Raw genomic sequence first — 25,637 nt, 5'->3', positions numbered from 1 at the left:
ATCCTTATAAAGTAGGATTTTCAATCATAAAACAAATCCAATAAATTTTTTTAATTTATAACTGATCAAAGTAAATAAAATATTCCCATATAGAATATTATGAACATAGTCCATATTTCATCGAACCAATGAATCTAACTTTATTTTGATAATTACGAACATGTTCTTGAATAATTTTAGCTTTGAATGATCAAACATATCTCTTATATTTTGATAAAGGTTGTAAATCGAAAATCATGATTCTTGAGTCAAATGGTAAATTGGGAGAATCTAACTCTAGCTCTAATACCAATTGATGGAAAAACACGTTGATATTAAATACAAACAATCGCTCTAATACCAACTGTTGGTGAAGTACAAGTTATGGTATTAGATACAAACAATCGCTCCAATACCGATTGTTGGGTAAATTACTTCCACTAGGAGTTAATTACGGTTCTCATACGATCGTTTCAATACTTCTTATTGGGTACCAATATCTTAACCCTACAATATGTTTAGAATTGCGGAATAGAAGAAAATGCGAACGATCGCTAATCTTTAGTGTAAACAATAATTATCAGGATACTTAAAATCATTCAACAACAACAGATCTAATATAAGGCAACCAGAATAAAAACAATACCATAAGAGGAGTTCAGTTACATATATTTATGCTTATACATTTCTCGATATATATGAGCCCTAAGTATCGTTACTTCTCCAACAAAAGATTTTTTTTTATATGTACTTACTACGAAAATGCGCGTAGTCAATTGGTTACGGAATCAACTCTTAGATGAGTGAACATTGACCTTCTTTCAAGAATGCTGGATTCGTATTTGTGAATCATTTTCCGCTCGGATCATATTTGAATTCCCGAGACATACGTATTTAGGCATCTACAAGTAGGCATTACCGAATGAGTCAAAGAACTCAGTAATACAACCTAGAAGTCCGTGATCACTTCAGAATTTAGACCAGATCTCACTATGATCATTATAGCGACCTTGATTAGTGTGTCGTAACGGTGCTTAAATGATACACATATCAAATGTGTACAATGCTTTCCCCAAGTGATCAACATTTCACTTGTGTTCCACATATGTGATTTTAGATCCAGTTACGTGATTAATATATTCTAAAGTGATTTTATTTATTAAACTATCTATAGTATATTTTATTTGTTCTATTTATAAAATAATCATCTCACACTAATTTGAATAAGATAAAAGTAAATCAGGAAATTGCATATTCTATGGTAAGCTGGAAAGCTATAAATAAGGGGTTGGGTAGTGCAAAAATCGCCCAACTAAGCCTTATTCCACACTACAAATTCAGCAACCCCTCTCCCTTTGGTTTGGATGTTTTTTTTCTCTCTCCCAAAGTTGGAAAATTCGTACATACCACTTCCCAAAGAAAGAAATAATTATTCTGACACCTCGCTGGAATAATAAGTGAGAAAAGAGTTGACCCACACCTTGGTCTCTGTTCTTCCGGAGATTACATATCTTAAAAGACTCTAGTTTCGATCAATAAACGAGCAATTGATGAACCGAAATATCCAAAGAGACATGAGTCGCCGAGGAGTCCGAAATCTTGGAGATTCAAAGACCCAAAGAGCAAGGAGCCGCAGAAGAATTCCAAAAGCAAGGAGATCCAAAGCTAGGAGCGTGGAAGATCTATAACTGAGCCGAAATGTATGTATAATTAAATGGTCTTATGGTTTATCTTGATTACGCTTGTCTAAATATTTGATATGTTGTTGAATAATTTTGAGTATCCTAGTAATTATTGTTTACGTTGAATATTAGCGATTGTCCGCATCTTCTTCTATTCAACACTAGTAACCATATTCCAAAGGTTAAGAGATTGATTACCCTATAAGAAATACTGAAACGATTGTTCGTGTTCAATACATGGGAATGGTAATTAACGTCAGGGAAGTAATTTACCCATCAAATGGCATCAGAGCGATCGTTCGTGTCCGATACCAAACCTATATTCCCATCAATCGGTATCAGAACAATTTTTCGTGTTTAATACCAATTTGTAACTTCCCAACAATTGGTATCAGAGTTATTGTTCATGTTTGATACCAACTTGTGACTTCTCAACAATCGGTATTGGACCGATTGTTTGTGTTTGATACCAACATGTGACTTCCCAATAATAAGGCCCAACTTGGGACTAAGACTATGGTTCTTGGGGATGAGGTTCGGGTTTGAGTCCGAGCTTTAAAAAATTTATTCAATAAAAACTCAGGCATGGGGATGAGCATGGCCCGTACTCTTTCTCAAGCCAAGTGGAGGCCCAGATTGAAGCATGGCCCATGCTCTTTTATGGGGGGTTGGGATCGAGGAGTAACATAAGGCCCAACTTGGGACTAAGACTATGGTTCTTGGTGATGATGTTCGGGCTTGAGTCCGAGCTTTAAAAATTTGTATAAAAAGCTCAAGCCTATGGATGAGCATGGCCCGTGCTCTTTCTTAAGCCAAGTGGAGGCTTAGACTCAAGCATGGCCCGTGCTCTTTTATAGGCGGTTGAGCCCGATGAGTGACATAAGACCTAACTTGGGACTAAGACTATGGTTCTTGGGGATGATGTTCGGGCTTGAGTCCGATCTTGAAAAAATTTATATAAAAAAAAAGCTCAAGCATGAGGATGAACATGGCTCGTGCTCTTTCTCAAGGCAAGTGGAGGCCAAGACTCAAGCATGGCCCATACTCTTTTATGGGCGGTTGATCCCGAAGAGTGATATAAAACCTAACTTTGGACTACGACTATGGCCTTTGGGGATGAGGTACGGGCTTGAGCCCGAACTTTAAAAAATCTAAAAAAAAAGCTCAAAGCGTAATATTCACTTTCAATCCTTACAATATATTTTGTTTAATCTTAAAAATTATATCATCAATAATAAACTTAAATCAAAGTCTAAAAACATGTTTTATAAATAAAAATTATTCTTACAAAAAAAATAAAAGAAGAAGAATTGTTTTTATGTATAAGTATATATTTTATTTTAAAAAAGAATATTTTATTTTAAAAATGAATATTTTATAGTCTATTCTAAAATGGTTGAGATAGGCTTGACTTTTTTTCAGGGTGTGAGGGCTCAAGCCCATGTAATTCCCTTAAACAAGCTTAATTCGGCCTTATTGTTTTTCAAGCCGGGCCATACCAGCTTAAAATCATTAATAAGAAGGTCGGGCTAGGCAGTCAACGGATGCCCCGACCCAATTGAGGTTATTATAATGGGAAACGATTTTTGGCATAACTCACGAGTGAGAACGATCCACCCCTGAGTTGACACGTGGCCACTAACTGCCACGTGTCAACTCACGAGCGGATCGTTCCCACTCGTGAGTTGTGCCAAATAGCATAACTCTATTATAATTGCTTTCTGCTTCATGCCATTAAGAGCCACATGTATAATGTTAGGAAGTCCCATCATTTTTTTTTTGAAATGCTGCAGTGGGGATTGAGCCACATGTATAATGTTAGGAAGTCCCATCATTATCATTTAATTTTGTATCGTTTTTTTCTTTTCATTTTCTTATGTATTGTGACGGGTCAATTTCAAGTGGGTAATTTCTTATATAAAAAGTGCGTTTTGGAAATGACTAATTCTTTTCCACACACGTTATGTATAGTAGAATTTATAACCGAGTCGTAATTTGTAAACAATAAAGATATATAATTTTTACACTTCATCAGAAGAAAAAAAAAATCTTTCAATTAAATGAATAACGAAGAATAAAATAGTGAATGTGCCAAATGTACTATATGAATTTGAAAACAAATTCAAAAGAATTTAAACGAATCTTTACGATAAACTTGCGCAGTTTTATTGAACATTTCAAGAAAGAAACGCTATATTCATATTGCCTTTGAAATTGTCAAAAAAAAAAAAAAAAAAAACAATGGTAACTTACACTTCATTCACAATATATATATTTTTTTTTAAACAAACAAAAACAAAACAGAAAGTAAAACTAAAATTAAAAAAAAAAAAAAAAAAAAAAAAAAAAAACAAGAACAAAAGTGTGTAACTGGACCAGAATGATCCAACGAATATTAAAATAATATAGGTAGTATCAAATTGTTTTTCACTAGATCTCAATTTCTTTCTTTTTTGGGCGAGACCCAGTTCTTCTTTCTTTCTTTCTTCAATTTTGGTACAAGTACAACACGCAATTTTCTGATCTAAATTATTTGTATATTAATCTTATCATTATTACTAAACAATTTTGCAGGCTTTCATCAAGTTGCAGGAACAAGTCATAGGAAACAATCAACCACAATCAAGTAGTGTACCTTTTATATATAAGCCATCGCTTTTTTCACAATCACTTCAAAATCAAATTAAGGTCTCGCCACAAAACCTCCAAGATATATCAAAAGAAAGTCATGAGAGAAAGAAATCCCCTCAACACCTTAAGTTTCTTATCATTAACCATAGTAATCTACACAACTTTGCTTGTGAAGTGTGTAAGATCTGAAGAGTTTGTTGTTGGCGATGAAGATGAATGGGACAGCCAGGGATATTATCTATCTTGGTCACAAAGCTAGAATTTCACTGTTGGTGATGTTCTAGGTATAATCCTTTTTCACACTTGAAAATCCATTTAGACATAGCAAAATCATGTGTTACAAAGTTTTTTATTTTATTTTTTGGGGTGTGTGTATAGTTTTCAAGTATGTTGAAGGGCAACACAACGTGTTCGAGGTAGGCGAAAGCACGTACAGATCGTGCGACTCGAGCGGGGTAGTTTTGTCGATGCACACGACCGGGAACGACAGAATCGAGTTGACTGAGGCGAGGAAATATTGGTTCATATGCGGCATCGTTAGTCATTGCCTCGGAGGAATGAGGTTCGGGATCGAAGTGGGGCGATCTCGTAATTCCACGGAAGATATTGTACCGAACGGTTCGCCATCTGGCGCACCACCACAGGTTACGGTGGCCCGGAACTCCAGTGATTGCTTGTTGAGCAAAGGCTTGGGAAATTGGGTTTTGTTTGTAACCTTTTTCGCTTTTCTGTTTGCTCAAATTTCACTACCGCTGTAAAGAAAATATAATGGTTTAAAGTGAATTTTTTTTAACTGTCGGTCTATTTTTAACTATTGGTAGCTATATCCGTTGGTGGATAGGGAAAAAAAGAGCAGTACATTGGTTTGTGTTAAATGGCTATCAAGAAGATGTAAAATACTTTTATGACCATAAGAATTTTTTGTAACACACTAGATTGGCTGTAGAATGCTATGGTGATATTTTTATTATTATTTTTTTTTTAAATCAGATGGCGAAATTGAATTATATATGACACGGTAATGCGTGTGATCATGACATATATATATATATATATATAAATATATGCTATGGTGATATTAAATTTATTATTTTTTTTAAATCAGATGGCGAAATTGAATTATATATGACACGGTAACGCGTGTGATCATGACACACACACATATATATATATATATATACACATCAAATTGTAGTTTAATGAAACTGTTAATCGCCTACATAATTTTTTCATATATAATTTTAAAGATAATAAAATGATAAATTGATTATACTTAAATTAACCTTATGCCCCCACCGATGCCGCTCTCTCTAGATCCGTAACCTTAACTGTCTCATTTGTCATCTGAAAGAGAGTGCAAATTACATAAGCTAACAATAGATCACTTCTCATTCTTATTTGGAAAGTGGAAGGATTGATTAATATGAAGGGATTTTACTATGAAAATAAATTTATTGTGTTGTTTGGTAGAGAGGAGGGAAAACAAAATGAAAGGATTGAGCATGGTTAGCTTTCCGTGGCACCCACAAAAAAACTATCTCTCTCAATTTAGAAAGATCGAGAAAGACGGAAACAAAAAAATGAAAGTAAATAATACAAAATAATGGCAATTACATATATATAATTTAATACTATAATTATTATTGCAAAAATAATAGCAATTTAGTAATTTAAGTACACAAAATATCAACCATTCCTCTCTATTTTAGTTTATACCAAACAAACAAATGAATGGATTCTAATCTTTCATCACATTATACCAATCAACTTTTTAAAAATTTATAATTCACAATTTTCTTTTTCTTTCTCTTCCCTCCTTGTTACTCCATCCATTCAATTTTCTATCATCCCTACCAATCAAAAGCCTAGTTTTATATGACTTTTTTTTTTCTCAATGTTATAGTTTCATTTAATTTTCCGTTTACATTTCATTTAAAATAAGGCAATATCATCTTAAATTTAAAAATAAGATATTTATCGAATATTTGAAAGTTAGAGGTATATGTGTAATTTCTTCTCAGAAAGAAGGCTAGTAAGTCATTTCGCACCAGTAAAGCCTAAAATGACGTCTTACCAGCATATACATATCAATAACTAATTAAAGAAAATTAAGACCGAAAACAAACTAATAGAATAATGATTGTCAACAGATATTAGTTAAGGTGTACTGAATAATTAGAGAGAAACATCAATGATGTGAAATTATAAATAAATAAATAATCAGTAGGTTTGTTGGTGATGAAGGTGTTGTTGATAGTCAAGGAGACTTCCATTTCCATTTTCAGGGGGTTTAGACATGTCACACAATCCTCTTGATGGATTCCTTGTGAACTCCAACAAGATATCCCTCAAGTTATCAGCTTGGACTACCATTTTACTATCCTTCTTCTGCCACCCAAGAAACAAGAATAAAAACAAATGAAATTGATTTCATATCCCATTATAATAAGTAAGATATTGATAACTAGTTGTTACATTTTACAAAAAAAAAAAAAAAAGCAAATAACCACGTTTTATGATTTCACTGATGATAGGTAAAAATAAGACTATTTTAAAGATTTTGAAGGTTATTTGATTACTTTGCTATCAATAGCAAACTAAGTTACATATCAATCTGGTCACTCGCTTTTTTCTAATAAGTATTATTACTTATTTAATGAAACCATAGTACAGAAGTTAAGTCATTATGACCACTAAAATGTTACGTGAATGGATGGCTTCTTGTAAAAGAAAGAGAAAGGAATAAAAAAGAAAAGAAATGATTAAATATTTTTTAGTTGTGTTTGATATAGATGAGAGAAAAATGATAGATCTATGAATTATTTAGAAGTATATTTGCACAAAACAATATTTTTTCTTTTAAAATTGGAAGAATTAAAAATGCTGAGTCCGATAATTTCACAATACCTCCAAAACCTTCACCCTTTTTCTTTTTACCCTCTACCAAATAACTACAAATGTCATATTAATAATAAAAGAGAATCATCTCTCTCTCTCTCTCTCTCTCTCTCTCTCTCTCTCTCTCTCTCACACAAAAACTCAAACACGGCTTAAAACAAGATATCTAATTATAAACTACCATGTCTACGTCAAAACTCATAACTTGACAAATTAAAAACCAAAGCAATAATAATAATAATAACTTGTTTCACAAGAAATAAGAGTTAACCAAAGGAACATACCTCGACTTTGAGAACGTTAGACACAAGGTTTCTGAAGGTGGTGACATTGGCATTAGTGACTTCTAGTCCCAAAGAGTTCAGAGCCTCCAATAGCCTCACGAATCTCCCGGGCTTGTGCTCACAAAACACCTTCACATAGAACTCATTCCCATCTATTTGAGCCACTTCAACTTGGGGCTATATATAAATCATATTAAATAAACAAAAAAGTATTTAGTAAACATAATTGAGTATTGCCTTTAGAATTTATATATTTATTTACTACCAAACTCTACCTCCATTTGTGGCGCCTTGTCATTCGCAGTGGTATCAGAGTCGAGGTTTTGTTTCGATGCGGTTATCTCATTGTTACCCGATGCTTCAAAGGAATAAATGTTAGGGGACTCGGAATCGGCCCCAAAATTCAAAATCTCAGACTTGGGATTGTTTCTTTTTCCGTTTGCTCCGTCGATCACGGAAAGTTCCTCGAGCTCATCTTGAAGCTCTTTTTCTTGTCTTTTCAAGTCCTTCACGTACTCTATTGCGTCACGAAGAATCGAAGCCCTATCCAACTATTCGTCAACAAAAAAAAAATATAAACAATGTGTACGGATGATCCAAGTTTAAATAACAATTAAGATTCTTTAAGTTACGAAATATGAGCACATCTATGTGGTATCAAATGGGACGACCGGATCGTTTTAAATGGTTTGGATAAATTGAGACCACCCCAATAAGAAAACAAAATTATGGAGCAATAAATCCATTTTGACCGTTTGTTCTAGCTTTAACCGTTTAAGACACGATAATTTTTATTTTAATAGTTTAACTAAAAAACATCTAAATTAAATAAATTATCATTAGTTGTGATGAAAAAAAAAAACATGCTGAAAATTAATATATTTAACTCAAACTCGATATATTCAGCACCAAATATTAAGTTCAAATGCACTAAAGTTAAACAAAAAATTATTGACAAAATGAAGTCTCGGAACAAGTCCGCAATCCGACCTATACATCAGTTTCAATATAGCAATATGAACTGGACTGTTTATTAAGAACGAATTTAAGATTAAAAAAAAAAGGGGGGACTAGATTAGTAACAATCATTTTGGTCTGATTTATGATTTTCAGATTATTTTTTCAAAGCCCTCAACAACGAATAAATAAAAATCGAGCTATTTTTTTTAACATTTAGTGAAAATAGTCATAAAACAAGTAAATTTCTAAATCCGAGTTTTATAAAATATTTAGGAGTAATTATTTTCTATGTTAATGGCAAGTACATATATAGTGAAAATAGTGATAAAAACAATGAGATGAAGTTGGTTTAATTACCTTGGAAATATTCGGAACTAAAGACCTAAGAGTGTAGAGCCTCTCGTTGAGCTTCTTTCTGCGCTTCCTTTCAGCGACAAGGTTTTTGCTCTGCGGCCCTTTCCCCGACGACGACTTTCTGCTTCCGTGCTGCTTATTCCCTTCGTTGTCTTCCTCGTCGCTGCAATCCGACATCGAGTTCGACCGTTCTTGCCCTCTCTTCGCTCCCTTGTCCTCCGCCTCCAAAAACGACGCCTCGTTTCTCGCCCCGAACTGCACTGGGATGTCGTACGGCGACAGGTTCAGCCCCTCGAACGCCGTCGCCGGCGACACCGGTGGCTTCTCTGCTGTCGCTGTCTCTGTTGTGGGGTCCACTATTTTGTCCGACTCGTCGTTCATGACGAACGCTCTCGACGATTGGATTATTTGATCGTTCATGTCGATGATGAAGCTTGCCGTCGTTGCGTCGTTTTGATGATGATCGAGTAGTGGCGGTGATATGTTGCATTGCGACGTTACGAAATCAATCACGTTTGGGTCTTCTGGTATCTGTGAAATAAAATAAATATGTATTAATTAGTTTGAAACATGTAATTCATATTCACGAATGTGTGTGACTGACTGTGAACATACTTGCTTGTTAACGAAAAGCTCAACCAACCCTCCTGCCATTGGAATCAAAACCCTGGTCCCACTACATTCCTGCAATATTACTATTAAGTTAGTAAATTCCTTTATCTACAATAAATATCGTTATAATTAATTATTTACTAGATAGAAGTAACCTCAAGAAAATGGGAGCCTGTGACACTAGAAGAGTTTAGCCAACTGGGCTGGTTTGATATCAACGTCTGTGCATAAATTCTGTTCATTTGGAGAGGAAAAAAGAAAAAGTCAAGTTATGATACAAAATCATTATCTGCATGCTAATAATGGTACTTAATAAGTGAAATGAATTTATAGTAAATACATACCCAGAGTCCAAAGGCATGGAAGTTGGCAATTGGAAAAGAAGGTCACAAGAGTTGGTTCTTGGGTGTTGAAACATGGTGTCTCTGCATGGAATGAGTGGCGAAACTGGGAAAAGAAGTTCTTCATCTCCACAATTATTGTTATTATTCGCTTCTTGTGAGGTTTCAGCCCCACCACAACAACAATTCATCCACTCAACAAATCTGTAACAATAAGACGCCATCAATAATGTCACAAATATAACATTTTAATCATATATATTTCTCTACTTGATTGATTTATATATAACCTTTGGTCTTCACTTAATTTCCATAGGACACAAAAGTCCCACCCTTTTGATCCCACGAGAGGTCTAAGACTTTCCATCATGTTTTGCATAAGCATGTACATATCACCTGCAATAAATAAATCAATGAGAATATTATCTACCACTAGCTAACCCTAATTATATACGCATTTTTTTTTTTTTTTGGTAATGAAAAACTTTGCTACCTCTTTTGGTTGAAGGAAGCAAGTAATAAAAGCATAGGCAGGTTGGAATAACAAGCAGAATATATAGGCAGCAGAAAATACAAAGGAAGACCTCCATATATATATATGTAAATGAGTATATATATGCGTATGTATATACATATATATATATATGTGTATGTATGTATATATAATATATATATATGTGCCTACGGTGTGTGTTTGTGTGTACATACAAGAATGATAAATCTTCGAATCACTCTATGTATTGTAGACCCCACTTTCAAAACCAAAAGTACATAGCGAAAATCAGAAAATAGAGAAACAAACAAATTAAAAAGAAATCATAATATACATTAACCTCTTAAATTGCCATATGATATTGGTAGGTGAACTATAAGCATGGCATGAAAGACTGATTTTATTAACGAATTAAATATAAATAACACCCTCTATCCTTTGTCAATTAAGTATTCAAGGGTATACAAATTATCATTTAAAAAATAATTAAAATCAGAAAGTGATAGCAGGACCATATTGCATGACCTAAAAGTGTGGCGTTATACTTTAACAACCTTTAAGTTTTTCACTCGCTTGGGGATTAATTTTATATATTTCATGTCTCAACTACTCTCGAACTCTTGAACCCGAAACGGGAAAAAAAAAAAAAAAAAACCGCGTAAGAAAAGTTCACAGAAGGAAACATATATATTATATTGAAGGCTTGAAATTTATAACTTTAACCCCGACTATATATAGACGAATTGGTATTAAGTTTTTCCAACTACTTTATATATGTCGCATGTCACGTTTTTCCTAAATCTAACTCTTTGATTTTATGCTTATGAACAAGTCTGAAATGGTGCTACGTTATTCATCCTAAATTGAAAAAATTTCCCCCTTTTGAGAATAAATTTCCTTTTATGTAACAAAACTTTATTCTCCTCCTTTTACTTTTTCTGTTAGAGAGTATACTTGAGAGACGAGAAGATAAGAGAGAGAAATAAATATATACATAAGAAAATAAAAAAAAAATATTTTTAGTTGGTAATGATGAGAGGGTGATATCTGCATGACCCAACTTATTGCCTACAAAACCCTAACTACCTTTGCTTTCGCTGAAGTTTTTTAATGTACATTTTGGCTTAATATTTTGTTTCATTTTCCAACTACTCTCTCAAGCTTTGTTTCGCATTTGGGAAACAATATACACATTAAAGTCTCTTCTTTTAGTTAGGTATAGTATAGTCTGTTATTAGTCTAGTTAATTAATTGACGATACACTTTCTTTGGAAAAAAAAAAAAAAAAAAAACTATATCTGTTCCAAAGCACTATTTTTAGTATAATCAAATATTAAACAACAATCTTGCAACATATGTGTACATTCCTTATACATCTATATGTTATACATGGATCCGTATTGTTAGTGATTTTTCTGCACGTGAAAAGGCAAACGCTGATTTAATAATTATCATACGTGCAAATAACCTTGCTAGCTAACCAACATATAACAAAATTAATTTTTTTAGAACAATAAGTCATAAACGATGATATTGTCTAATGGTACTACTACATATATATAATACCGTTATTTATTTTTTCTGTAGTCAAAATTATAAATTGACCTCTTTTTAAACGTGATGATTGTTCTTTTTTTATTTTTATTTTTTATGTGAAAAATCCCCTATTACTTTTTTTTTTTTTGAAACAGACCACCCCCAGGAACTCTTAGCTCATTCGTAAGAAGAGCTGGGGGGGGGGGGGAATTCATTCAACAAGATCAAACGTCAAAGCGTTCCGCACAGGGGGCGGAACCTCCCCTGACTCACAAAACCCAAAAACTTCAGAATTCACAACCCATTTACAAAGGCTATGCAACTCCATTTAATGTCCTACTACACCACAAGAACTTAACATCAACAAACTCTTTTGCTAATTCTAAAGTTGAATTAAACAAAGGAATAACAGACTAAAAAGGGCTGTCTTTCGATCCCGCCAAGCTGTCCATGACGATTTTGTTATCACCCTCTATCTCCAAACGCCTGATGTTTCGGAATCTAGCCAAGAGCAAGGCCATCTGGACAGCCTTGAGTTCAGCTTCTGCAACAGAGTCCGCTTCGATACGGACTCTTTTAAGTGTGGGCCTTAAACTCTTTTTCCATTAAGAAAAACACTTTTAAGCTTAAAAAAGTTTGATGACATAAAAATTCTTGAAATACCCACTTTCCATAAATACCGATTTTTCAATATTAATTTCTCTAAAAAGAAATCCGGAAATAAACAAAATAAAACCTTAAATATGGCTATAACCTAAGAAAGAGTATTTAGTTATGACAATGAATATAGACTTTGAATCTTTTATAAACCTTTAAAAATTCAAATATTTTATTTCAGAACACAAAATCTTTTATTTAAAAAAACAAGAGTTCTTTAAAAAGAGGATTCACAACAAATCAGAACAAATTTATTTGATATCCTTATAAAGTAGGATTTTCAATCATAAAACAAATCCAATAAATTTTTTTAATTTATAACTGATCAAAGTAAATAAAATATTCCCATATAGAATATTATGAACATAGTCCATATTTCATCGAACCAATGAATCTAACTTTATTTTGATAATTACGAACATGTTCTTGAATAATTTTAGCTTTGAATGATCAAACATATCTCTTATATTTTGATAAAGGTTGTAAATCGAAAATCATGATTCTTGAGTCAAATGGTAAATTGGGAGAATCTAACTCTAGCTCTAATACCAATTGATGGAAAAACACGTTGATATTAAATACAAACAATCGCTCTAATACCAACTGTTGGTGAAGTACAAGTTATGGTATTAGATACAAACAATCGCTCCAATACCGATTGTTGGGTAAATTACTTCCACTAGGAGTTAATTACGGTTCTCATACGATCGTTTCAATACTTCTTATTGGGTACCAATATCTTAACCCTACAATATGTTTAGAAATGCGGAATAGAAGAAAATGCGAACGATCGCTAATCTTTAGTGTAAACAATAATTATCAGGATACTTAAAATCATTCAACAACAACAGATCTAATATAAGGCAACCAGAATAAAAACAATACCATAAGAGGAGTTCAGTTACATATATTTATGCTTATACATTTCTCGATATATATGAGCCCTAAGTATCGTTACTTCTCCAACAAAAGATTTTTTTTTATATGTACTTACTACGAAAATGCGCGTAGTCAATTGGTTATGGAATCAACTCTTAGATGAGTGAACATTGACCTTCTTTCAAGAATGCTGGATTCGTATTTGTGAATCATTTTCCGCTCGGATCATATTTGAATTCCCGAGACATACGTATTTAGGCATCTACAAGTAGGCATTACCGAATGAGTCAAAGAACTCAGTAATACAACCTAGAAGTCCGTGATCACTTCAGAATTTAGACCAGATCTCACTATGATCATTATAGCGACCTTGATTAGTGTGTCGTAACGGTGCTTAAATGATACACATATCAAATGTGTACAATGCTTCCCCCAAGTGATCAACATTTCACTTGTGTTCCACATATGTGATTTTAGATCCAGTTACGTGATTAATATATTCTAAAGTGATTTTATTTATTAAACTATCTATAGTATATTTTATTTGTTCTATTTATAAAATAATCATCTCACACTAATTTGAATAAGATAAAAGTAAATCAGGAAATTGCATATTCTATGGTAAGCTGGAAAGCTATAAATAAGGGGTTGGGTAGTGCAAAAATCTCCCAACTAAGCCTTATTCCACACTACAAATTCAGCAACCCCTCTCCCTTTGGTCTGGATGTTTTTTTTCTCTCTCCCAAAGTTGGAAAATTCGTACATACCACTTCCCAAAGAAAGAAATAATTATTCTGACACCTCGCTGGAATAATAAGTGAGAAAAGAGTTGACCCACACCTTGGTCTCTGTTCTTCCGGAGATTACATATCTTAAAAGACTCTAGTTTCGATCAATAAACGAGCAATTGATGAACCGAAATATCCAAAGAGAAATGAGTCGCCGAGGAGTCCGAAATCTTGGAGATTCAAAGACCCAAAGAGCAAGGAGCCGCAGAAGAATTCCAAAAGCAAGGAGATCCAAAGCTAGGAGCGTGGAAGATCTATAACTGAGCCGAAATGTATGTATAATTAAATGGTCTTATGGTTTATCTTGATTACGCTTGTCTAAATATTTGATATGTTGTTGAATAATTTTGAGTATCCTAGTAATTATTGTTTACGTTGAATATTAGCGATTGTCCGCATCTTCTTCTATTCAACACTAGTAACCATATTCCAAAGGTTAAGAGATTGATTACCCTATAAGAAATACTGAAACGATTGTTCGTGTTCAATACATGGGAATGGTAATTAACGTCAGGGAAGTAATTTACCCATCAAATGGCATCAGAGCGATCGTTCGTGTCCGATACCAAACCTATATTCCCATCAATCGGTATCAGAACAATTTTTCGTGTTTAATACCAATTTGTAACTTCCCAACAATTGGTATCAGAGTTATTGTTCATGTTTGATACCAACTTGTGACTTCTCAACAATCGGTATTGGACCGATTGTTTGTGTTTGATACCAACATGTGACTTCCCAATAATAAGGCCCAACTTGGGACTAAGACTATGGTTCTTGGGCATGAGGTTCGGGTTTGAGTCCGAGCTTTAAAAAATTTATTCAATAAAAACTCAGGCATGGGGATGAGCATGGCCCGTACTCTTTCTCAAGCCAAGTGGAGGCCCAGATTGAAGCATGGCCCATGCTCTTTTATGGGGGGTTGGGATCGAGGAGTAACATAAGGCCCAACTTGGGACTAAGACTATGGTTCTTGGTGATGATGTTCGGGCTTGAGTCCGAGCTTTAAAAATTTGTATAAAAAGCTCAAGCCTATGGATGAGCATGGCCCGTGCTCTTTCTTAAGCCAAGTGGAGGCTTAGACTCAAGCATGGCCCGTGCTCTTTTATAGGCGGTTGAGCCCGATGAGTGACATAAGACCTAACTTGGGACTAAGACTATGGTTCTTGGGGATGATGTTCGGGCTTGAGTCCGATCTTGAAAAAATTTATATAAAAAAAAAAAGCTCAAGCATGAGGATGAACATGGCTCGTGCTCTTTCTCAAGGCAAGTGGAGGCCAAGACTCAAGCATGGCCCATACTCTTTTATGGGCGGTTGATCCCGAAGAGTGATATAAAACCTAACTTTGGACTACGACTATGGCCTTTGGGGATGAGGTACGGGCTTGAGCCCGAACTTTAAAAAATCTAAAAAAAAAGCTCAAAGCGTAATATTCACTTTCAATCCTTACAATATATTTTGTTTAATCTTAAAAATTATATCATCAATAATAAACTTAAATCAAAGTCTAAAAACATGTTTTATAAATAAAAATTATTCTTACAAAAAAAATAAAAGAAGAAGAATTGTTTTTATGTATAAGTATATATTTTATTTTAAAAAAGAATATTTTATTTTAAAAATGAATATTTTATAGTCTATTCTAAAATGGTTGAGATAGGCTTGACTTTTTTTCAGGGTGTGAGGGCTCAAGCCCATGTAATTCCCTTAAACAAGCTTAATTCGGCCTTATTGTTTTTCAAGCCGGGCCATACCAGCTTAAAATCATTAATAAGAAGGTCGGGCTAGGCAGTCAACGGATGCCCCGACCCAATTGAGGTTATTATAATGGGAAACGATTTTTGGCATAACTCACGAGTGAGAACGATCCACCCCTGAGTTGACACGTGGCCACTAACTGCCACGTGTCAACTCACGAGCGGATCGTTCCCACTCGTGAGTTGTGCCAAATAGCATAACTCTATTATAATTGCTTTCTGCTTCATGCCATTAAGAGCCACATGTATAATGTTAGGAAGTCCCATCATTTTTTTTTTTTGAAATGCTGCAGTGGGGATTGAGCCACATGTATAATGTTAGGAAGTCCCATCATTATCATTTAATTTTGTATCGTTTTTTTCTTTTCATTTTCTTATGTATTGTGACAGGTCAATTTCAAGTGGGTAATTTCTTATATAAAAAGTGCGTTTTGGAAATGACTAATTCTTTTCCACACACGTTATGTATAGTAGAATTTATAACCGAGTCGTAATTTGTAAACAATAAAAATATATAATTTTTACACTTCATCAGAAGAAAAAAAAAATCTTTCAATTAAATGAATAACGAAGAATAAAATAGTGAATGTGCCAAATGTACTATATGAATTTGAAAACAAATTCAAAAGAATTTAAACGAATCTTTACGATAAACTTGCGCAGTTTTATTGAACATTTCAAGAAAGAAACGCTATATTCATATTGCCTTTGAAATTGTCAAAAAAAAAAAAAAACAATGGTAACTTACACTTCATTCACAATATATATATTTTTTTTTAAACAAACAAAAACAAAACAGAAAGTAAAACTAAAATTAAAAAAAAAAAAAAAAAAAAAAAAAAACAAGAACAAAAGTGTGTAACTGGACCAGAATGATCCAACGAATATTAAAATAATATAGGTAGTATCAAATTGTTTTTCACTAGATCTCAATTTCTTTCTTTTTTGGGCGAGACCCAGTTCTTCTTTCTTTCTTTCTTCAATTTTGGTACAAGTACAACACGCAATTTTCTGATCTAAATTATTTGTATATTAATCTTATCATTATTACTAAACAATTTTGCAGGCTTTCATCAAGTTGCAGGAACAAGTCATAGGAAACAATCAACCACAATCAAGTAGTGTACCTTTTATATATAAGCCATCGCTTTTTTCACAATCACTTCAAAATCAAATTAAGGTCTCGCCACAAAACCTCCAAGATATATCAAAAGAAAGTCATGAGAGAAAGAAATCCCCTCAACACCTTAAGTTTCTTATCATTAACCATAGTAATCTACACAACTTTGCTTGTGAAGTGTGTAAGATCTGAAGAGTTTGTTGTTGGCGATGAAGATGAATGGGACAGCCAGGGATATTATCTATCTTGGTCACAAAGCTAGAATTTCACTGTTGGTGATGTTCTAGGTATAATCCTTTTTCACACTTGAAAATCCATTTAGACATAGCAAAATCATGTGTTACAAAGTTTTTTATTTTATTTTTTGGGGTGTGTGTATAGTTTTCAAGTATGTTGAAGGGCAACACAACGTGTTCGAGGTAGGCGAAAGCACGTACAGATCGTGCGACTCGAGCGGGGTAGTTTTGTCGATGCACACGACCGGGAACGACAGAATCGAGTTGACTGAGGCGAGGAAATATTGGTTCATATGCGGCATCGTTAGTCATTGCCTCGGAGGAATGAGGTTCGGGATCGAAGTGGGGCGATCTCGTAATTCCACGGAAGATATTGTACCGAACGGTTCGCCATCTGGCGCACCACCACAGGTTACGGTGGCCCGGAACTCCAGTGATTGCTTGTTGAGCAAAGGCTTGGGAAATTGGGTTTTGTTTGTAACCTTTTTCGCTTTTCTGTTTGCTCAAATTTCACTACCGCTGTAAAGAAAATATAATGGTTTAAAGTGAATTTTTTTTAACTGTCGGTCTATTTTTAACTATTGGTAGCTATATCCGTTGGTGGATAGGGAAAAAAAGAGCAGTACATTGGTTTGTGTTAAATGGCTATCAAGAAGATGTAAAATACTTTTATGACCATAAGAATTTTTTGTAACACACTAGATTGGCTGTAGAATGCTATGGTGATATTTTTATTATTATTTTTTTTTTAAATCAGATGGCGAAATTGAATTATATATGACACGGTAATGCGTGTGATCATGACATATATATATATATAAATATATGCTATGGTGATATTAAATTTATTATTTTTTTTAAATCAGATGGCGAAATTGAATTATATATGACACGGTAACGCGTGTGATCATGACACACACACATATATATATATATATACACACATCAAATTGTAGTTTAATGAAACTGTTAATCGCCTACATAATTTTTTCATATATAATTTTAAAGATAATAAAATGATAAATTGATTATACTTAAATTAACCTTATGCCCCCACCGATGCCGCTCTCTCTAGATCCGTAACCTTAACTGTCTCATTTGTCATCTGAAAGAGAGTGCAAATTACATAAGCTAACAATAGATCACTTCTCATTCTTATTTGGAAAGTGGAAGGATTGATTAATATGAAGGGATTTTACTATGAAAATAAATTTATTGTGTTGTTTGGTAGAGAGGAGGGAAAACAAAATGAAAGGATTGAAGCTTTCCGTGGCACCCACAAAAAAACTATCTCTCTCAATTTAGAAAGATCGAGAAAGACGGAAACAAAAAAATGAAAGTAAATAATACAAAATAATGGCAATTACATATATATAATTTAATACTATAATTATTATTGCAAAAATAATAGCAATTTAGTAATTTAAGTACACAAAATATCAACCATTCCTCTCTATTTTAGTTTATACCAAACAAACAAATGAATGGATTCTAATCTTTCATCACATTATACCAATCAACTTTTTAAAAATTTATAATTCACAATTTTCTTTTTCTTTCTCTTCCCTCCTTGTTACTCCATCCATTCAATTTTCTATCATCCCTACCAATCAAAAGCCTAGTTTTATATGACTTTTTTTTTTCTCAATGTAATAGTTTCATTTAATTTTCCGTTTACAGTTTCATTTAAAATAAGGCAATATCATCTTAAATTTAAAAATAAGATATTTATCGAATATTTGAAAGTTAGAGGTATATGTGTAATTTCTTCTCAGAAAGAAGGCTAGTAAGTCATTTCGCACCAGTAAAGCCTAAAATGACGTCTTACCAGCATATACATATCAATAACTAATTAAAGAAAATTAAGACCGAAAACAAACTAATAGAATAATGATTGTCAACAGATATTAGTTAAGGTGTACTGAATAATTAGAGAGAAACATCAATGATGTGAAATTATAAATAAATAAATAATCAGTAGGTTTGTTGGTGATGAAGGTGTTGTTGATAGTCAAGGAGACTTCCATTTCCATTTTCAGGGGGTTTAGACATGTCACACAATCCTCTTGATGGATTCCTTGTGAACTCCAACAAGATATCCCTCAAGTTATCAGCTTGGACTACCATTTTACTATCCTTCTTCTGCCACCCAAGAAACAAGAATAAAAACAAATGAAATTGATTTCATATCCCATTATAATAAGTAAGATATTGATAACTAGTTGTTACATTTTACAAAAAAAAAAAAAAAAAAGCAAATAACCACGTTTTATGATTTCACTGATGATAGGTAAAAATAAGACTATTTTAAAGATTTTGAAGGTTATTTGATTACTTTGCTATCAATAGCAAACTAAGTTACATATCAATCTGGTCACTCGCTTTTTTCTAATAAGTATTATTACTTATTTAATGAAACCATAGTACAGAAGAAGGAGAAAGGAATAAAAAAGAAAAGAAATGATTAAATATTTTTTAGTTGTGTTTGATATAGATGAGAGAAAAATGATAGATCTATGAATTATTTAGAAGTATATTTGCACAAAACAATATTTTTTTCTTTTAAAATTGGAAGAATTAAAAATGCTGAGTCCGATAATTTCACAATACCTCCAAAACCTTCACCCTTTTTCTTTTTACCCTTTACCAAATAACTACAAATGTCATATTAATAATAAAAGAGAATCATCTCTCTCTCTCTCTCTCTCTCTCTCTCTCTCTCACACACAAAAACTCAAACACAGCTTAAAACAAGATATCTAATTATAAACTACCATGTCTACGTCAAAACTCATAACTTGACAAATTAAAAACCAAAGCAATAATAATAATAATAACTTGTTTCACAAGAAATAAGAGTTAACCAAAGGAACATACCTCGACTTTGAGAACGTTAGACACAAGGTTTCTGAAGGTGGTGACATTGGCATTAGTGACTTCTAGTCCCAAAGAGTTCAGAGCCTCCAATAGCCTCACGAATCTCCCGGGCTTGTGCTCACAAAACACCTTCACATAGAACTCATTCCCATCTATTTGAGCCACTTCAACTTGGGGCTATATATAAATCATATTAAATAAACAAAAAAGTATTTAGTAAACATAATTGAGTATTGCCTTTAGAATTTATATATTTATTTACTACCAAACTCTACCTCCATTTGTGGCGCCTTGTCATTCGCAGTGGTATCAGAGTCGAGGTTTTGTTTCGATGCGGTTATCTCATTGTTACCCGATGCTTCAAAGGAATAAATGTTAGGGGACTCGGAATCGGCCCCAAAATTCAAAATCTCAGACTTGGGATTGTTTCTTTTTCCGTTTGCTCCGTCGATCACGGAAAGTTCCTCGAGCTCATCTTGAAGCTCTTTTTCTTGTCTTTTCAAGTCCTTCACGTACTCTATTGCGTCACGAAGAATCGAAGCCCTATCCAACTATTCGTCAACAAAAAAAAAATATAAACAATGTGTACGGATGATCCAAGTTTAAATAACAATTAAGATTCTTTAAGTTACGAAATATGAGCACATCTATGTGGTATCAAATGGGACGACCGGATCGTTTTAAATGGTTTGGATAAATTGAGACCACCCCAATAAGAAAACAAAATTATGGAGCAATAAATCCATTTTGACCGTTTGTTCTAGCTTTAACCGTTTAAGACACGATAATTTTTATTTTAATAGTTTAACTAAAAAACATCTAAATTAAATAAATTATCATTAGTTGTGATGAAAAAAAAAAACATGCTGAAAATTAATATATTTAACTCAAACTCGATATATTCAGCACCAAATATTAAGTTCAAATGCACTAAAGTTAAACAAAAAATTATTGACAAAATGAAGTCTCGGAACAAGTCCGCAATCCGACCTATACATCAGTTTCAATATAGCAATATGAACTGGACTGTTTATTAAGAACGAATTTAAGATTAAAAAAAAAAGGGGGGACTAGATTAGTAACAATCATTTTGGTCTGATTTATGATTTTCAGATTATTTTTTCAAAGCCCTCAACAACGAATAAATAAAAATCGAGCTATTTTTTTTAACATTTAGTGAAAATAGTCATAAAACAAGTAAATTTCTAAATCCGAGTTTTATAAAATATTTAGGAGTAATTATTTTCTATGTTAATGGCAAGTACATATATAGTGAAAATAGTGATAAAAACAATGAGATGAAGTTGGTTTAATTACCTTGGAAATATTCGGAACTAAAGACCTAAGAGTGTAGAGCCTCTCGTTGAGCTTCTTTCTGCGCTTCCTTTCAGCGACAAGGTTTTTGCTCTGCGGCCCTTTCCCCGACGACGACTTTCTGCTTCCGTGCTGCTTATTCCCTTCGTTGTCTTCCTCGTCGCTGCAATCCGACATCGAGTTCGACCGTTCTTGCCCTCTCTTCGCTCCCTTGTCCTCCGCCTCCAAAAACGACGCCTCGTTTCTCGCCCCGAACTGCACTGGGATGTCGTACGGCGACAGGTTCAGCCCCTCGAACGCCGTCGCCGGCGACACCGGTGGCTTCTCTGCTGTCGCTGTCTCTGTTGTGGGGTCCACTATTTTGTCCGACTCGTCGTTCATGACGAACGCTCTCGACGATTGGATTATTTGATCGTTCATGTCGATGATGAAGCTTGCCGTCGTTGCGTCGTTTTGATGATGATCGAGTAGTGGCGGTGATATGTTGCATTGCGACGTTACGAAATCAATCACGTTTGGGTCTTCTGGTATCTGTGAAATAAAATAAATATGTATTAATTAGTTTGAAACATGTAATTCATATTCACGAATGTGTGTGACTGACTGTGAACATACTTGCTTGTTAACGAAAAGCTCAACCAACCCTCCTGCCATTGGAATCAAAACCCTGGTCCCACTACATTCCTGCAATATTACTATTAAGTTAGTAAATTCCTTTATCTACAATAAATATCGTTATAATTAATTATTTACTAGATAGAAGTAACCTCAAGAAAATGGGAGCCTGTGACACTAGAAGAGTTTAGCCAACTGGGCTGGTTTGATATCAACGTCTGTGCATAAATTCTGTTCATTTGGAGAGGAAAAAAGAAAAAGTCAAGTTATGATACAAAATCATTATCTGCATGCTAATAATGGTACTTAATAAGTGAAATGAATTTATAGTAAATACATACCCAGAGTCCAAAGGCATGGAAGTTGGCAATTGGAAAAGAAGGTCACAAGAGTTGGTTCTTGGGTGTTGAAACATGGTGTCTCTGCATGGAATGAGTGGCGAAACTGGGAAAAGAAGTTCTTCATCTCCACAATTATTGTTATTATTCGCTTCTTGTGAGGTTTCAGCCCCACCACAACAACAATTCATCCACTCAACAAATCTGTAACAATAAGACGCCATCAATAATGTCACAAATATAACATTTTAATCATATATATTTCTCTACTTGATTGATTTATATATAACCTTTGGTCTTCACTTAATTTCCATAGGACACAAAAGTCCCACCCTTTTGATCCCACGAGAGGTCTAAGACTTTCCATCATGTTTTGCATAAGCATGTACATATCACCTGCAATAAATAAATCAACGAGAATATTATCTACCACTAGCTAACCCTAATTATATACGCATTTTTTTTTTTTTTTTGGTAATGAAAAACTTTGCTACCTCTTTTGGTTGAAGGAAGCAAGTAATAAAAGCATAGGCAGGTTGGAATAACAAGCAGAATATATAGGCAGCAGAAAATACAAAGGAAGACCTCCATATATATATATGTAAATGAGTATATATATGCGTATGTATATACATATATATATATGTGTATGTATGTATATATAATATATATATATATGTGCCTACGGTGTGTGTTTGTGTGTACATACAAGAATGATAAATCTTCGAATCACTCTATGTATTGTAGACCCCACTTTCAAAACCAAAAGTACATAGCGAAAATCAGAAAATAGAGAAACAAACAAATTAAAAAGAAATCATAATATACATTAACCTCTTAAATTGCCATATGATATTGGTAGGTGAACTATAAGCATGGCATGAAAGACTGATTTTATTAACGAATTAAATATAAATAACACCCTCTATCCTTTGTCAATTAAGTATTCAAGGGTATACAAATTATCATTTAAAAAATAATTAAAATCAGAAAGTGATAGCAGGACCATATTGCATGACCTAAAAGTGTGGCGTTATACTTTAACAACCTTTAAGTTTTTCACTCGCTTGGGGATTAATTTTATATATTTCATGTCTCAACTACTCTCGAACTCTTGAACCCGAAACGGAAAAAAAAAAAAAAAAAAAAAAAAAACCGCGTAAGAAAAGTTCACAGAAGGAAACATATATATTATATTGAAGGCTTGAAATTTATAACTTTAACCCCGACTATATATAGACGAATTGGTATTAAGTTTTTCCAACTACTTTATATATGTCGCATGTCACGTTTTTCCTAAATCTAACTCTTTGATTTTATGCTTATGAACAAGTCTGAAATGGTGCTACGTTATTCATCCTAAATTGAAAAAATTTCCCCCTTTTGAGAATAAATTTCCTTTTATGTAACAAAACTTTATTCTCCTCCTTTTACTTTTTCTGTTAGAGAGTATACTTGAGAGACGAGAAGATAAGAGAGAGAAATAAATATATACATAAGAAAATAAAAAAAAAAATATTTTTAGTTGGTAATGATGAGAGGGTGATATCTGCATGACCCAACTTATTGCCTACAAAACCCTAACTACCTTTGCTTTCGCTGAAGTTTTTTAATGTACATTTTGGCTTAATATTTTGTTTCATTTTCCAACTACTCTCTCAAGCTTTGTTTCGCATTTGGGAAACAATATACACATTAAAGTCTCTTCTTTTAGTTAGGTATAGTATAGTCTGTTATTAGTCTAGTTAATTAATTGACGATACACTTTCTTTGGAAAAAAAAAAAAAAAAAAAAACTATATCTGTTCCAAAGCACTATTTTTAGTATAATCAAATATTAAACAACAATCTTGCAACATATGTGTACATTCCTTATACATCTATATGTTATACATGGATCCGTATTGTTAGTGATTTTTCTGCACGTGAAAAGGCAAACGCTGATTTAATAATTATCATACGTGCAAATAACCTTGCTAGCTAACCAACATATAACAAAATTAATTTTTTTAGAACAATAAGTCATAAACGATGATATTGTCTAATGGTACTACTACATATATATAATACCGTTATTTATTTTTTCTGTAGTCAAAATTATAAATTGACCTCTTTTTAAACGTGATGATTGTTCTTTTTTTATTTTTATTTTTTATGTGAAAAATCCCCTATTACTTTTTTTTTTTTTGAAACAGACCACCCCCAGGAACTCTTAGCTCATTCGTAAGAAGAGCTGGGGGGGGGGGGGGGGAATTCATTCAACAAGATCAAACGTCAAAGCGTTCCGCACAGGGGGCGGAACCTCCCCTGACTCACAAAACCCAAAAACTTCAGAATTCACAACCCATTTACAAAGGCTATGCAACTCCATTTAATGTCCTACTACACCACAAGAACTTAACATCAACAAACTCTTTTGCTAATTCTAAAGTTGAATTAAACAAAGGAATAACAGACTAAAAAGGGCTGTCTTTCGATCCCGCCAAGCTGTCCATGACGATTTTGTTATCACCCTCTATCTCCAAACGCCTGATGTTTCGGAATCTAGCCAAGAGCAAGGCCATCTGGACAGCCTTGAGTTCAGCTTCTGCAACAGAGTCCGCTTCGATACGGACTCTTTTAAGTGTGGGCCTTAAACTCTTTTTCCATTAAGAAAAACACTTTTAAGCTTAAAAAAGTTTGATGACATAAAAATTCTTGAAATACCCACTTTCCATAAATACCGATTTTTCAATATTAATTTCTCTAAAAAGAAATCCGGAAATAAACAAAATAAAACCTTAAATATGGCTATAACCTAAGAAAGAGTATTTAGTTATGACAATGAATATAGACTTTGAATCTTTTATAAACCTTTAAAAATTCAAATATTTTATTTCAGAACACAAAATCTTTTATTTAAAAAAACAAGAGTTCTTTAAAAAGAGGATTCACAACAAATCAGAACAAATTTATTTGATATCCTTATAAAGTAGGATTTTCAATCATAAAACAAATCCAATAAATTTTTTTAATTTATAACTGATCAAAGTAAATAAAATATTCCCATATAGAATATTATGAACATAGTCCATATTTCATCGAACCAATGAATCTAACTTTATTTTGATAATTACGAACATGTTCTTGAATAATTTTAGCTTTGAATGATCAAACATATCTCTTATATTTTGATAAAGGTTGTAAATCGAAAATCATGATTCTTGAGTCAAATGGTAAATTGGGAGAATCTAACTCTAGCTCTAATACCAATTGATGGAAAAACACGTTGATATTAAATACAAAC

The 25,637-nt window shown here is 33.2% G+C and overlaps 4 protein-coding genes across 4 annotated transcripts; 2 read left to right on the top strand and 2 right to left on the bottom strand.

Annotated features, from left to right (window-relative positions):
* The first annotated feature begins 2,764 nt into the window (after nucleotides 1-2,764).
* LOC149388019 (blue copper protein 1a-like) lies at nucleotides 2,765-5,050 on the top strand. Its single transcript, XM_089622332.1, has 3 exons — nucleotides 2,765-2,782; nucleotides 4,236-4,287; nucleotides 4,671-5,050. Exons 1-3 carry the CDS (start codon nucleotides 2,765-2,767, stop codon nucleotides 5,048-5,050), a joined length of 450 nt encoding a protein of 149 aa, XP_089478458.1.
* A 1,462-nt stretch (nucleotides 5,051-6,512) lies between these two features.
* On the bottom strand, nucleotides 6,513-12,291 carry LOC149388018 (transcription factor ABORTED MICROSPORES-like). The gene is made up of 9 exons (XM_089622331.1): nucleotides 12,240-12,291; nucleotides 10,032-10,137; nucleotides 9,745-9,945; nucleotides 9,556-9,634; nucleotides 9,404-9,472; nucleotides 8,792-9,319; nucleotides 7,750-8,025; nucleotides 7,475-7,651; nucleotides 6,513-6,680 (listed from the first exon to the last, which is right to left on the bottom strand). Exons 1-9 carry the CDS (start codon nucleotides 12,289-12,291, stop codon nucleotides 6,513-6,515), a joined length of 1,656 nt encoding a protein of 551 aa, XP_089478457.1.
* Nucleotides 12,292-15,453: 3,162 nt separating this feature from the next.
* On the top strand, nucleotides 15,454-17,733 carry LOC149388017 (stellacyanin-like). Its single transcript, XM_089622330.1, has 4 exons — nucleotides 15,454-15,471; nucleotides 16,243-16,257; nucleotides 16,919-16,970; nucleotides 17,354-17,733. Exons 1-4 carry the CDS (start codon nucleotides 15,454-15,456, stop codon nucleotides 17,731-17,733), a joined length of 465 nt encoding a protein of 154 aa, XP_089478456.1.
* A 1,449-nt stretch (nucleotides 17,734-19,182) lies between these two features.
* LOC149388016 (transcription factor ABORTED MICROSPORES-like) lies at nucleotides 19,183-24,915 on the bottom strand. The gene is made up of 9 exons (XM_089622329.1): nucleotides 24,864-24,915; nucleotides 22,643-22,748; nucleotides 22,356-22,556; nucleotides 22,167-22,245; nucleotides 22,015-22,083; nucleotides 21,403-21,930; nucleotides 20,361-20,636; nucleotides 20,086-20,262; nucleotides 19,183-19,350 (listed from the first exon to the last, which is right to left on the bottom strand). The coding sequence occupies exons 1-9, from the start codon at nucleotides 24,913-24,915 to the stop codon at nucleotides 19,183-19,185; spliced, it is 1,656 nt and encodes a 551-aa protein (XP_089478455.1).
* Nucleotides 24,916-25,637: the final 722 nt, after the last annotated feature.

This window comes from Urtica dioica, chromosome 8, assembly GCF_054948205.1.
Source record: "Urtica dioica subsp. dioica isolate 48M chromosome 8, U.dioica_male_clone48M_v1_H2, whole genome shotgun sequence".
In the NCBI taxonomy this organism is placed as follows: Eukaryota; Viridiplantae; Streptophyta; class Magnoliopsida; order Rosales; family Urticaceae; genus Urtica; species Urtica dioica.
This window is presented reverse-complemented; position numbering and strand designations above follow the sequence as displayed.

Excerpts from the sequence above, each read along its gene's own strand:
- LOC149388016 (XM_089622329.1), bottom strand. The coding sequence starts at position 24,915 with ATGGCCTTGCTCTTGGCTAGATTCCGAAACATCAGGCGTTTGGAGATA. Across the intron at positions 21,931-22,014 it reads AGCTTTTCGTTAACAAGCAA|ATACCAGAAGACCCAAACGT; the intron begins GTATGTTCACAG and ends TTTATTTCACAG. Across the intron at positions 20,637-21,402 it reads TAGTTCCGAATATTTCCAAG|TTGGATAGGGCTTCGATTCT; the intron begins GTAATTAAACCA and ends GTTGACGAATAG.
- LOC149388017 (XM_089622330.1), top strand. Across the intron at positions 16,971-17,353 it reads AAACAATCAACCACAATCAA|TTTTCAAGTATGTTGAAGGG; the intron begins GTAGTGTACCTT and ends GTGTGTGTATAG.
- LOC149388019 (XM_089622332.1), top strand. Across the intron at positions 4,288-4,670 it reads AAACAATCAACCACAATCAA|TTTTCAAGTATGTTGAAGGG; the intron begins GTAGTGTACCTT and ends GTGTGTGTATAG.
- LOC149388018 (XM_089622331.1), bottom strand. The coding sequence starts at position 12,291 with ATGGCCTTGCTCTTGGCTAGATTCCGAAACATCAGGCGTTTGGAGATA. Across the intron at positions 9,635-9,744 it reads TCCATGCCTTTGGACTCTGG|AATTTATGCACAGACGTTGA; the intron begins GTATGTATTTAC and ends CCAAATGAACAG. Across the intron at positions 8,026-8,791 it reads TAGTTCCGAATATTTCCAAG|TTGGATAGGGCTTCGATTCT; the intron begins GTAATTAAACCA and ends GTTGACGAATAG.